The sequence below is a fragment of the Scylla paramamosain genome, chromosome 33, assembly GCF_035594125.1.
Source record: "Scylla paramamosain isolate STU-SP2022 chromosome 33, ASM3559412v1, whole genome shotgun sequence".
Lineage (NCBI taxonomy): Eukaryota > Metazoa > Arthropoda > Malacostraca > Decapoda > Portunidae > Scylla > Scylla paramamosain.
Genome location: NC_087183.1, coordinates 16,744,868 through 16,759,231, shown reverse-complemented (window position 1 = coordinate 16,759,231; position 14,364 = coordinate 16,744,868). Strand labels below are relative to the sequence as shown.

Sequence of the window (14,364 nt, the reverse complement as noted above, 5' to 3'; positions counted from 1 at the left end):
AGCGAATTTATCAATGAGGAAGGAAAGGACCTGGAGGTCAGGGAGAGGACCAAGACGAGGCCTAAGTCAGCGAATTTCTTGTACGGTCGGTGTCGAGGTAGTGTTGATGTAAGGAGATGAAGGATGCTTGTTATGACATGAGGCTAAGATGAGGCCAGCCTTATCGCCGTCGCTGATGGATAACGATGGAAAGAGTAGGAACCCAGGCAGTAACTGAGGACGATAGGGACACTTGGCTGAGGACACTCGTGCAGGGAAGACGTGTGTCGGTGCAGATACAGAAGTAGATAGGCCTATCTAGAGCACCTGTCAGAAAGGGCGTGCGCGTTGCTTAATTAACGATTACCCCAAGACCCAAACACGTAAGTTTAACAACTGCCTGTGTAAGAATACGTTATCCTATAAGTAACGTGCAGAATCATACCTGTATTACACAAATTATTCATATAGAATATTGTCTATGATCATTAATGTATGTCTTCAGGTTTTGACCGAATTCAAGCGGATTCAATCGGATACAATAAATGATTGGTGTCACCGTGTGGGTCTGAAGCAACCTTTGCCGCCTGCTAGCGGTAACACGCATGATGTGGGCGATCCCTGGCGCACATCGAGCGTCACCGTGCCGATGTCAATTACCAATTGACATTTGCATGATATGACCAATAGATCCCCTCAGACCAGCATTTACATCCTTCAGGAAACCAAACCCTCATTGTGGCAGGACATTCCTGTTCACGTCTGCACTAAACCTCCCCTTCCCCTCCCTTGGAATTAATAGAATATTTGCTGCCTCTGACACCTCGTTCTGATCCTCACCTGACCTCTCCCTTTGACAATAACTAATTCATTCTCATTTGGACACACACACACACACACACACACATACACTCACTTTTGAATTATTGTTTATATATCTGTTTACGATGTGGCGACCCACTGAACAAGAGCTTGTGACACAGTATTGGCTCCCAACCCGTACTTTGAAGGACTCTGCATTAGGGGATGGTCAGTGAACAATGGACAGATGGATTTGTGGCAGCGAGCGAAGCTAGACAGCCAGCCAACCAGCAGCTGCAGCAATACCCACCTAACACTGTTGCTTCAACTTGTTAAATAAACCTCATCCGGCAAGCTTCTTTTGGCTGCAAATTCCTCTCGTGTTATGCTCTATGGTATTCATAACCTACTTTTGTTTTTAGTCCGGTTCACACTATGTACCGTCCCTTATGCATCGCTTTCCATGACGGTCTACCTTATATAATATTTGAGGTTCAAGTGTCACACAAAGACACCGTACTTGCATAAGCCTTACCTGAAGACGTCTCCTCCCATCCCGTCTGTCACTGACGGCGAGTTACGTCAACAGAGCTGCATTGTTACATAGTTCAAAAAAACATCTACCACTTGTTTAGGATATATGACACCACACGCAGCACACAAAACATACCCACTGCCATTCCTTTCGGGAAAAAGTGTTATGTCATCAAGCACGTAAGTGTATAATATATGCAGTGAAAGTGTAACATTGTTGTAATATACTGCAGCAGCTCAAAGGTGCATTGTTCCTTTAGCTGGGTATAGTCACCGCTAGTTCCCTCGCTCCCAGCATCCCAAGGCAGGGCACACACTCAGTATCAAGGGATAATATATACTCGTACACATGCATCTCATTCCATGTCTCGAGTGTTATGTATCTCCTTTCACCTTAACTTAGCGTTTTTCCTTTTTTTTTTTATTTATTTATTTTTTTATGTTTATGTGAACACATACTATCTCCTTTCACCATTAACTGTAATTTTGATATGCTTAATGCAGGAAATATAGGTGTTAAAGACTTGTTCATATTATCAGATACTTATAAGCTTGTAAGGCTCTTCACCATTTGTACTATATGTTTTCAGTTCATAATTCTTGTTTGAAGAATTTACTTCATGTCTATCCTCAGCAATTTCTGCAGATGGAATGACTGTAACAATTTGAGTAGACACTTGATGGTTAAACTTACTTTACCTGAAAGTTGATGATTCATTGATATTTCATTACTGTCAGGGGTTTGGTTTCCTCCCATCCTAAATGACCATTGCCATCATTGGTCCCACCTTTATAAGAGCAGCATTTTTTCTGGTCTCAGTAATTACATCAGTGACACCATGTAGCCTATCGTTCCTCAAGGTACCTTACTCAAACAGGCAAGTTTCACAAGTAATTTTTATTGTAACATGGAATATTCACAGTACAGTACGTATGTACAAAAAAATATATTTACATGTACATGAGCATCATAGCAAGGTATGTCCAACATGGCTTTTACAGTCAGATCAGATATGTATACAGTAGCATACTAATGGTTTCTCAAACTACAAAATACACTTCTGTAGTGTTTTTTTTTTTTTTTAATACCTGAAATTTACTTACACGTATGTATAACATTTATTTTTGTTTGGTCACCTGTTTTATTTAAGTGACAGCTATAACCCGTCTGCCATACTATCTTCCTGACTCAAACCTTGTGACAAAATAATGGACCTTTTCAAATCAAGTTAACTGTGAGTGATGTAATATTGTGTGGTTCACCCTAACTTGGATAGATCCTGAGTTTCTGCATTTTGATCTCAAAGAACACAGATTGATAGTAATATTTCAGCATTCACAACAAGATTCAGTGTTGCCCTCATAATATCTGTTGCTCTTGGTAGTACTACAGTATGTATCACTTTCATTCAACAGGGACAGATGCTGCTGCCCTTGGAAATTTTCAGTTATCAAATAAAACATGCCAAAGTGATGGTCTTTCCCAAAAAAAACACAATGACTTTCATTTGGCTATAAAACTAGTGTGCACTCTCAAATGGTCCATAACATGCACAGCACACACAATACCTATCTTGAGGCAGCAGTCAAGTGGTCATTGCTAAACAGTATACAGAAGTGGCATCTGTGGAGTACGGGATTAAATACACTCTGAGGTCATCCTACACTAAGTCTATATAGGAACAGTGTTCTGCGTGTGCCATCTGCAGCACTGGAATCACTGGGTGTTCTAAACAGTAGGATATGGAGAGATGGACCCTGTGGTACCGTCACAATGCAATGGGTACAGCTGCCAACTCCTTGCACTTGTTCTACCTTATAATCATCATTTACTCTTGAAATGACTGAGAATATGGCTACAAATGAAATATCCACCCCAAGGATCATAATATTGCACACACGATGGAAATATGGCAGAATTCACGAGAACTACGAACACAAGTTATAGCTGAGTATAGTATGCACTGTAAGACATGTAGTAGTTAACTCAAGTGGGGTCCAAATTGAACTTAACACAATACACTCTCACTTTTAACTCAAGATGAAAAAAAAAAGAAAAAAAAACTCATATAAACCAGATATACCTAGTAAAAAAAGCATTGCCAACTCTAGAAACATTCAATTTGGTTTTGCTATCTGTCCTCCCCTGTGTGGCACTCAAGCATGCACTAACTCTTGCCAACCGGCCTTGCGGTGTCACCCGGCACACCTCCAGCCTCAGACAAGACTCCAGGCTCAACGTAAATAAATATCTAAAATGAAGTTGTATGTACAAATCACAAGAAGTCAGGAGAACGCATTACCGTGAATCTTACAACAAATTCATGAAGGTAATTCAGTCTAAAACAACTGTCGTACTAACTGTGTTACAGACTAGCATTGGGAACAAAATTAATACAAAAATCAGTAAAGGTAGCAATTACAATGCAAGTGTACAGCAAGTTCAGCCTTATATATTTACAGGAAACTATTACTCAGCGTGACACCGAGAGAAAGAAATTCCCAACACTCGTGATGTGCGATCCCCCGACAGATCAATGCCATCAACACTCAATTGCTACACCGGCAGGGCTGGCGACGGATGCCCTGCCTCACACTCACCAGGGAAGAAGTGGGGAAGATTGGACAAGTGGCATTCCTATAAAACAGGACTGCAAATGATCAGCAGGTAGATTTATTTCTCAATCTATTTGCCTTAGGTAGCTTGAAGATGCAGCTTCAGTTTCAAACCTCATACAGTGAAAGCAATTAAGGAAAAATGGGTAATTCTTCCACACATACTATGTACTTTAATTTGTGTTGTGAAAATGATAGTGCTCTTCATCTACACTGCCCACCCCTTTCAGAACAAACATGACCAAGTTGCATAATAATATCCTCAGTAGACACATTTACTTCAGATTCATTCAGAGTTATGAAAACACTATAATGAAGTTGGGCCTGGCAACCACCACTTCACACCCAAGCAATACAAACAAAAAGTAGCTGCTCATCCTCCACTACACAAAAAATAAATAAACAAACAAACAAAAAATAATTACTAATAATAATAAAAAGAGAAAAGAACAGAAAACAAAAACAACAAAAACAAAAGCTCATGATTGCTTGTAAATCATCTCACCATGCAAACATTCCCTACCGTGTAGAGAAACGGAAAACAAACCATAAAATACAGCTATATTCTTTGTCTATTAATCACAATAAAAGTTGAAAACACCAGTATATAAATAGCCAGGCAACAGGCTTGGAAATGTGAGGCATTGAATGCATTAGATTTGTATGTATGCTGTTACAAACAATGCAGAGGTCTGATGAAATGGTGGTGCACCCAACACTAGTCCGGCAGCTCCCTCCCGGCGCCTCCCCAGGAGGGCAGCCGCCTCTTGCTATACCACACAGTACCCGCACACAGAACACAACTTACATCCTACTTATTAATCTTGTACTTTACTTGCAATTGATAGAAAATAGTTTTAAATTACATAGAAGAAAGAGGTAAAGAGCTTCTTACATTTCTTGCCATTGATCCTACAACACCATAATGCTAAAGGACTCCTAAGAATATCCTTTGAAGGTGATACATCTCCAGGCTACAACAGCTTTCCACACTAACTCCATGGAACATCCTAAAGGCCGGACCTCGCCCTGTGGCACTCAAGCAGACGCATATTTGAATGAAGCCTTTAAGAACAGCCTTGAAGATGCTATTATCACAGATTTTTCATGTATAATCTTGCTCCAGCTAACACCAGAGCATGCCTTAGGAATTTCTGCCCTGCCTAACTGATCCGCTGAAATCAGTGAAAAATATTGCAACTTCATCGCTTCATGACAGCTCTCAGACCACAGAGGGTGAATTTTTACTCACTGCAACATTATCAAGAAGAGTTTCATACTTACTGGATTATATTCTTACAACAAGTTGCACTTTTGATACGGAAAGCATTTACAAAATACGTAATGGACATAATTTGAAACCCTATAGGACTGGATTTCCTTTCTTAATATTCTTTAAAAATTAGTGAAGGCTTTGAAAGCACCAGCACCTATGTTCTTGTGTTCCATAACATTACAATGGCATAGTAACCTCGCCGTCTGGCTGCTCCACCAGAGGTCAGGGTGACATGTGGCCCCCTCACCACACCTTGCATGATCCCAGGTCTGCATCACAACCTTCTGTGTGTGTAACTAAATGTTCCTACTTTCTGGACTGGACGTGGTGGCGCAGCCCAAGATAACTCCCTGAACGATGGGTGGCATGACGCAGCCCAGAGCTTGCGGGCCCTGCTGGCGGGCGAGGTTTGTGGCGGTGGCACACCTTAAACGATAACTTAGGGCTACACCAATCTCGGACTTTGTTCAAGGTAGAAGATGCGACGGAACCCTGGACACTGCAGTAGAGTAAACTTTTGGTGCTACACAATATCCTGAAAGTAATTGAGAAGTTTATGGCCACAGCTTCCTCAGACTGTAGGGGCATGTTAAGTGAGTGGTGGGTATGGCAACACTGTGGGCACCAGACTACAGCAGCAGGCCAGGCTGGGGGACCTACAGCCCAAACAGGCTTGGGGTGTGGCTACTGGCGGAGGACGAGCCCTTGGGGGAGTGCGGGAAGGTGGAGTGGGGCGGGACACACATGGTGGGGACGGTGTGGTCGGTGGGGTCCCTTGGGGGGTGGTCGCGGGGGGGCCGGGTGAGCCAGGGATGGGACAGGACATCGTGCACAGCCAGACGGCGGGCCGGGTCACGGCGCAGCAGGGCGTTGATGAGGTGGCGGGCACGGGAGCTGACCCACTCTGGCACCTTGAACTCCCCGCACCGGATCTTGGCGAAGAGCGATGATGTGTCGGAGTGATGGAATGGATATCTGCAACAAAAGAACAGAGTGTCATCAAAATTCATCTCTTTTTCTCATAAACTCTGTAACTTCCTGCCTGTCTCTGTATTTCCTTCCTCCTATGACCTGAACTCTATCAAGAGGGAGGTTTCAAGACACTTACTCTACAATTTTAGATGTTCCTATTGATTGTTCTTTAGCAGCTAGCACCTTAGGGGACCTTTTTAAAAGAAAAGCCAACCCACAGAGGCAAGAAAGACACCACACACACTTTACCTACTTCGATATCATGACCTACTTACATTGTGGAAAACAGAAGAGCACCATTGTCAGAAGCACTATCTGTTATGACTCAGGTTACTGTAAAAAGTTTAACTGTCAGTATAATACCAGCAGAACCACATCTGTTATGCCGCTGCAGCCCAGAAGTGACTTGAGGCATAAAAACATCCCATGGAAGTCCTTGGCACCATAAAACCCAAGGGAAAATATTTGACTGACTGATTCACAACAATCTCGCCAATGTGTGAGTGAGTGTGTGCATAAAATAACAAAACACCTGCCGGCTGTCAAGTGTTCATTGAATGCTCTTACTCAGGAATGTTGGGAAAGGTTCAGATGTGTATTACTAAACTCAAGAGCAGAAAAAGAGAAAAAGAAACTTCCTTCCGTGCTCACTATAAGGAAAGGCTGAGTGAATATTCTTGACAAATATAGTGAGAGGTTACGACACAGGGATGTTGGCAAACTTTGCACACATGAGAGAGAGAGAGAGAGAGAGAGAGAGAGAGAGAGAGAGAGAGAGAGAGAGAGAGAGAGAGAGAGAGAGAGAGAGAGAGAGAGAGAGAGAGAGAGAGAGAGAGAGAGAGAGAGAGAGAGAGAGAGAGAGAATGCTAGAAAACCAAATCCTGACTTTTAAAACACAAAGTAAAAGATGACCTAGATGAACACAGCCAGATAAATGCATACAACTAACTTGCAAAAAAAAAAAATTGATAAAAAATAAGAGGAAAAAAGTAAATAGAACCAGCTTAACACACAACAGGTACTCCACACACATACACACACACACACAAGGAGCATTCACAGCTTTAAAGATAAACACAACACATCAACTTTAAAAGACAGGACATTACAAACTTAACTGAATCCTCTAAAAATACACACACACACACACACACACACACACACACACACACACACACACACAAACAGACACACAGACACACACCTGCCGACCAGCATCGTGTACAGCATGACACCGAGCCCCCACATGTCTGCCGCACGTCCCGAGTAAGAAGAGGAGGTGAGAATCTCAGGGGCGACGTAGGCAGGGCAGCCGTGTTTGTCCTCCAGCAGGTCCTCCTCCCCCACCAGCACACTGTCCTCCAAACTCTCCAGCTCCAGTTCTTGTCTGTTAAGGAAAGGGATGTGTTGTAGATTTTTTTTGTCTTTTTTTATGTAAGAGGTGCACCCGCTTAGGGCAACAAAATTGTAATAGAAAGAAGACCCACTGAGGTGCTGATCCCCAAACAGAGTCAAAAATGTAAGATTCATGTGTAATGGGGTGTGTGGACTTGAATTCTAAGCATAAATGACTAACAGATTAATGTTCTAGAATATGTGTATGATTGAAAGTTAGTATGTAAATTCTAAACACAAATGGCTACGTAACTAATGTTTTAAAAGACGTAGATGACTGGCAGTATGTGGACTTGTATTATAAAACACTAATCACTACTAAACTTATATTCTAAAAGACATATATGGCCAAAACTGTGTGGGCTTACATTATAAACACATAAGTCATTGCAAAACTATAATTAAAAAAAGAACTATGTGAACTTATAAACACAAATCCTTACAAAACTAATAAAAAACAAAAATATGATTGAAACTATATCAACTTCTTTCCAAACTCATATTAATTATTAAACTAAGATTACTCTGCCCCACTAAATGAACTTTTACATCGCTGCAATAGCATAAATCATCAAACTAGCATTACTGTCATTTATCAGACTTGCATGCAGGTAAACTCTTTGATTAGCGGCATTATGGGCCTGGAAAATCCACCAGCGAGGGACCCAAGGTGATCCTACTAGGGGGGGGGAGACTCAAGATCGGTGCACTAAGGGTCTGAAACACTCACACTCAATCACTCCTTTTGCAATCGGTAGCGTCTTTCGAAATATTATACTCTGAACTTGCACCACATTTTCTCTTGGATCTTCTCCCCTTGATTCTTGTTGTATTTTTTCTTTCCTTTTCATATTTTTGCGTTTTTTTTTTTTTTGCATTTTTCGTTTTCTTTTTGTATTTTTCTATCTCATATTTTTGTGGGGATGTGGGTATATAAGCCAGTCCTTTCTTTTTCATCTCTTGTTTCATCCACTTGATTTTGCCCTTGATCTCTCTAATGCATAAAAAAATAATGAAAAGGACCCTAAAGACCATTATGAGGAAAGTAACACACACACACACACACACACACACACACACACACATAATCCCTCTGCCCTCCCCCAACACACACACACACACACACACACACACACACACACACACACACATAATCCCTCTGCCTTCCCCCAACACACACACACACACACACACACACACACACACACACACACACACACACACACACACATCCCCCCTCTCCAAACCCACAAAACACACACACACACACACACACACACACACACACACACTACCCAACCCCACCTCCGGCCCTCCACCCTTGCAACACTACTACTACTACTACTACCCACACACACACACACACACACTTACCCCAAAAGCATGCAATCCCACACTTTCCACACAAACACTCCTGACCTATCCAAAGACAGCAAATATTAAGAATACAACACACTCAATACCCTTTCTTTTATTTTTATTCTTTTTTTTTATTCAAGTGTTACTGCAATACTTCGCGTTCTTGTATTTCTATTATTATTTTTTTTTTAAGAGTGTCTGCTTCTGATGTGGAGTTTAATGGCTGTCGCAACGCAAGACGAGGGAGGGGGATGTGGAGGTGGCAAGGGGGGAGGGAGGGAGGGAGGGAGGGAGGGAGGGAGGGAGGGAAGTTAAGAAAGCAAAACAGATAAAGGAGTGGAGAAACTGGCTGAGAGAGAGAGAGAGAGAGAGAGAGAGAGAGAGAGAGAGAGAGAGAGAGAGAGAGAGAGAGAGAGAGAGAGAGAGAGAGAGAGAGAGAGAGGACCACATACCACACAAACTTTCATAAACCCAAAATATTTTTCTCTCTATCTCCTTTAAAACCAAAACAAAACACGGATGAGAAACAAATAAAACGAGAGAGAGAGAGAGAGAGAGAGAGAGAGAGAGAGAGAGAGAGAGAGAGAGAGAGAGAGAGAGAGAGAGAGAGAGAGAGAGAGAGAGAGAGAGAGAGGAAATGCACCCTGGCGTCACCTCTCCTCATACACACACACACACACACACACGCACACTCAGAAGACAGGTGTGAGAAAGAGCAGATGCCAGAATTGCCTTGCTTTTCTGCTTAACCGAGCTTCTTTCACCACGGCCAGCTGGGGGCAAGCGGGAGGAGGAGAGACTGGGCTGGGCGGGTTAAGACTGGGTTAAGACCGGGAGGAAGGGACCAGTCTAAAGGGAAAGAACCGTGGAAGAACCCGTACGAATGAATCAGCGGTATGTCACTCACACACATACACACACACACACACACACACACACGTAGAAGCCGGGGTGGATGGAATATGAGAGAGAGAGAGAGAGAGAGAGAGAGAGAGAGAGAGAGAGAGAGAGAGAGAGAGAGAGAGAGAGAGAGAGAGAGAGAGAGAGAGCAGGATATGGTAACAGTAAAGGGGAAATACAAGGAATTATTCTAGTGTGTGTGTGTGTGTGTGTGTGTGTGTAACGGAGGAGGTATGTGTGAGAGTGTGTGAGGCTGAAGAAAGAGTAGGATATGGTAACAACAGGGGAAATACAAGGAATTACTCGTGTGTGTGTGTGTGTGTGTGTGTGTGTGTGTGTGTGTGTGTGTGTGTGTGTGTGTGTGTGTGTGTGTGTGTGTGTGTGTGTAGCTGAGTGCTGGTTGTGACAGAGCCGCGCCGCTGTTGCAGTTGGCTTCCCCGGCGGCTATTTCCTTTGTCTCCCCGCGGCGCCTTACACAACGCCGCCTTGCAGGGTCACCGCCTCGCCTCGCCTCACCCGGGCAGTGGCGGCGGGGCGGGGCGCGGCGTCAGGGGCGGGGCGAGGACTTCCGGGTAAAATGACACTGGCACTAATCCTTGACACTGGTATGGTATGCAGGTGTGACAGGAGGTGTGGCAGGGGTGAGGAGGGGCTCTGTTCTTTATTGTTTCTTATACTTTATACGTGTTGCTTTTAATTCATAATAGCTTCAGGTGAGACAAAAGGTACGTACACAGGTGAGGAGGGACTGCCTTTTAATTTAGAGTAGTTTCAGGTGAGATTGAGGTGACGGGTCTTCGTCTTTACTACCTACAGGTATTTCTAATTTACAGTAACTTCAGGTGAGACGAAGGTACGACACGAGTGGTCAATTTTTTTTTTTTTTTTTCTATCCTACACGTATCTTAATTTAGAGAACTTTAGGTGAAAGGTGAGGAGTCTTTACTAACCTGCATCCATTGTTTTTTTTTCTATTTCTATCATTATCTATTCACTTACTCAATTTAGTTTAAGTCTCGTAAGGGTGTTCCTCTCTCTTTGTGTTCTTTTGAGTTTGACACGAGGTGGAAGGTGGATGTAGTGAAGGTTTAAGCGGAGGCGTTACAGTGGCTGGCGTAATGTTTTAAGTCCACGTGTTTGGTAACGTTAATATTACCTCACACACATACACACACACCAGACAGACATACACACATACATACATACAAGCGAGGAGCTGTTTCCCTTAACACCCGCGTAAATCAGGGCTCTCGTTTTCTGTTCGTAAAATCAAGACGCGATAGTTAAACAGGTGTGATAACCCTGCAGGTGTCCACAAGTGAGTGACGCAACCCAACCGTGAAAGATGCACAGGTAAACGTGAGGAAATCATTCACAGGTGTGCTCAGGCGTTCCCAGGTGAGACAGGTGGTGTATGCACGCGGCAGGTGTGTGTCTCGCGGCGCCAAGGTGTCCCCGAAGCGGTGTTCTCTTTCTCTCTTTCTCACTCACATCATTCGCTCACTCTCTCGCAATCTCTCATCCGCGTCCCCGTCCGCGTCCGCTGCTCCATGACGCAACGTGACTCGCTACCTTGGCTGCTTGGCCGTGACACCCATAACACACACACACACACACACACACACACACACACGTAATTATGATGGCGTTGTCTTGTCTCGTGAACACTCCCCCCTCCTGCTCCCCTCCCTCCTGACCTCTAAGCCGGCGTTCAGGTGGTGACGCGGGAAAACTGAGCCGCGGACTGGGCGTGGCGGGCGCTCGTGTGACGGAGAAAGCCGTATCAAGTGCGGTGGTGACGTGTTGCGGCCTCCGACTTGTGCGGCAGCGGCGGTGGTGGTGGTAGTGGTGGTGGTGGTGACCTCGAGCAGTGCAGAGCCACTTCCAATTACGCTAATTTTAGACCGTATTTCAGGCTACTCTCTCTCTCTCTCTCTCTCTCTCTCTCTCTCTCTCTCTCTCTCTCTCTCTCTCTCTCTCTCTCTCTAGGTATAAACACAGAACCAGCCATAACAAACCTCCACTGCCCCTCCTCCTCCTCCTCCTCCTCCTCCTCCTCCTCCTCCTCCTCCTCCTCCTCCTCCTCCTCCTCCCTCCTCTTCCTTCACTGCATTGACGCACGCCACACACACACACACACACACACACACACACACACACGATAATGTACCCTACTTTTTTTCTCTATTCTTTTTTCCTCCTATCACAGGTATTTCCCTTCACCCTAGTGACCTACAATGCCCTTATCTAATCAGAACCGACCAGTCTACGTGGCTTCTATTAACCTCACCCACCTCGCCTCTCATTAACACCTGGGAGAGGGAAAAAACAGAGAAAAACAGGTACAAACACGTTAATCACTGTAGCAAAACCTTATTCAGACACGCCCATGGAAGAAGAGGGACGGGGAAGTGGGTGGAGGGAAAGGTGGATAAATGGATGGACTGAAAGGGTGGATGGATGAATGAATGGATGGATTGAGAGGGTGAAGCTCGTAGAAACAATCATCAAAGGGTAATATAATAACAAGACCTTCACTTCAATGCCGGACCCGCCCTAATACTGTGACCTTGATGAGGGGCGACGAACATAAGGGAGTTGGCGAGGCAGCAGCACCAGGAGGAGGAAGAGGGAGGGGGGGAAGATGGAGGAAAAGGGGTAAGGGGGGTGGGGATGGAGCAGTGATCAATACTATGTCTTGGCTACTCTCGTGATGGTAACAAACGCACTCACACACCCACTCACAACTCTCTCTCTCTCTCTCTCTCTCTCTCTCTCTCTCTCTCTCTCTCTCTCTCTCTCTCTCTCTCTCTCTCTCTCTCCTTTACGTTCTTGTTTAATTGCTACTATCTTTTTTCCTTCTTCGCTGTTCCTTTCTCCTCTTACTCCTCCTCCTCCCCATCCTTCAGTATCTCTCTCTCTCTTCCTCCTCTTTCTTCAGCGGCCTCCCTCCTCAGATGCCACAGGCCCAGTCAGATGCCGCCACACACCTAGGGCCACTAATTAAACAGGTGCCGTTACTCCTAGATATGTAAGTAAGTGATCTTCAGGTGATGATAAGGAAATGTTACACCCTTGTCTACTACTACTACTACTACTATTACTACTACTACTACTACTACTGCTGCTGCTACTGTTGTTGGTACTACTACTTCTACTACAAAACCACACACTTCACTCCACCTTATCATCCTATCACTACCACATCCTGCAAATACTATTACCACCCCTAATACCGTAACCCCTCCACCCCACCACAACATCCTGTCCTCACCACCCCTTCACCACCACCCACCACCGCAAAAACATCCCCGAAACAAGCACCGCGTCATACCAGCCACACCTCTCATTAATTGCAGGTGAGAAGGGAAGAAATAAAGACGAACAGAGGACAGGTGAGGAGTGAATCAGGAATAGGAGATAATGTCGTGGATGAGGGATGAGGTAAGAGGAGGGAAAGAAATCAAGGATGTGCTTAATGATATACAAACGAATAACCATCTATTTAAGGACGCAGCAGAGTGATAAGGAATGATGAAAGCGTAATAAAAGAATGAAGGAAAAGGAAGAAGGAAAGGAATTAAGTAGGTACGTGGTGTGACAAGGGAATGAACAAGAAAACTTAAGCGAAGTGAGAGTAATGAGGAATGAGGTTACACAAGTGAGGAAAGGAGTCAAAAGAAATACCTGGCAATAATGCTGTGTGTTAGGTGTGTGAGTTAAAGGTGTGTGCTTGTTACTGTTTATCCTTCCTTTCATTTCCCTTAAAGGCGTAGAGAGAAATGCGTGACTTACCAAGATCAAGATTAAGATCGTTTCTGGTGATAATGTAATAGTAGATCGTGATAAGAAATGAAATTAAAAAAAAATGAAAGGAGGAAATAAAATCGAGGGTATGAAGGAGTAAACTGAAAAAAAAAGCCGGAAAGAAGAGAGGAGAACAGGAAAGAAGAAAAGAAAAAAGATAAAAGAAGAGAAGAGAAGAGAAGGGAGGAGAAGAGATGAGATGAGATGAGATAACGGAACAGAACAGAATAGAAGATAAGAGAAGAGGAAAAAAGGGAACACAAAAAGAAAAAAAAAAGAAGACAAGACAACAAACGGGACGAAAAAAAAAGAAGAAGAAAAAAGAAAAAAAAAGATATGAGAACACCAAAGAGAAAACCAACCAATTGCTAGAAATGGTGACGTGTGTTGTAGTATGAAGTGAGTGCGAAGTAATGGGAATACACAGCAAGAACCTCCCTACTATTACCATTAGCGAGTCACTGCAAGGTCGAGGCGGGCGAGCAGACGAGGGGGGGGGAGAGAGCGCGTGAATGAGCAGGGAGAGGGGAGAGTGATGGGGGGAGAGTGAAGGGGGGGGGATTAAGAGATGGAGGGAAGGGAGGACGATCGTTGCACAGTAAGTATTGAGGTGAAGGTTACGAGTGCACACACATACATACACACACACACACACACACACACACACACATACACACACACACACAAGAATGTTGTCCCAATGCGCTAAACAAATACATGTGAAA

At 44.0% G+C, this 14,364-nt stretch overlaps 1 protein-coding gene and 1 long non-coding RNA gene across 2 annotated transcripts in view; one reads left to right on the top strand and one right to left on the bottom strand.

Moving 5' to 3' along the window:
* Positions 1–54: 54 nt before the first annotated feature.
* LOC135089831 (uncharacterized) lies at positions 55–2,997 on the top strand. The gene is made up of 2 exons (XR_010261657.1): positions 55–362; positions 485–2,997. It is a non-coding gene; the product is annotated as an uncharacterized LOC135089831 (long non-coding RNA).
* The window catches only part of LOC135089830 (tribbles homolog 2-like), an 84,298-nt gene continuing 72,131 nt past the window's right edge, over positions 2,198–14,364 (bottom strand). Inside the window, 2 exon segments of the mRNA XM_063985929.1 lie at positions 2,198–6,181; positions 7,383–7,565. Coding sequence (XP_063841999.1) covers positions 5,863–6,181; positions 7,383–7,565 — 502 coding nt within the window. The 3' untranslated portion in view covers positions 2,198–5,862.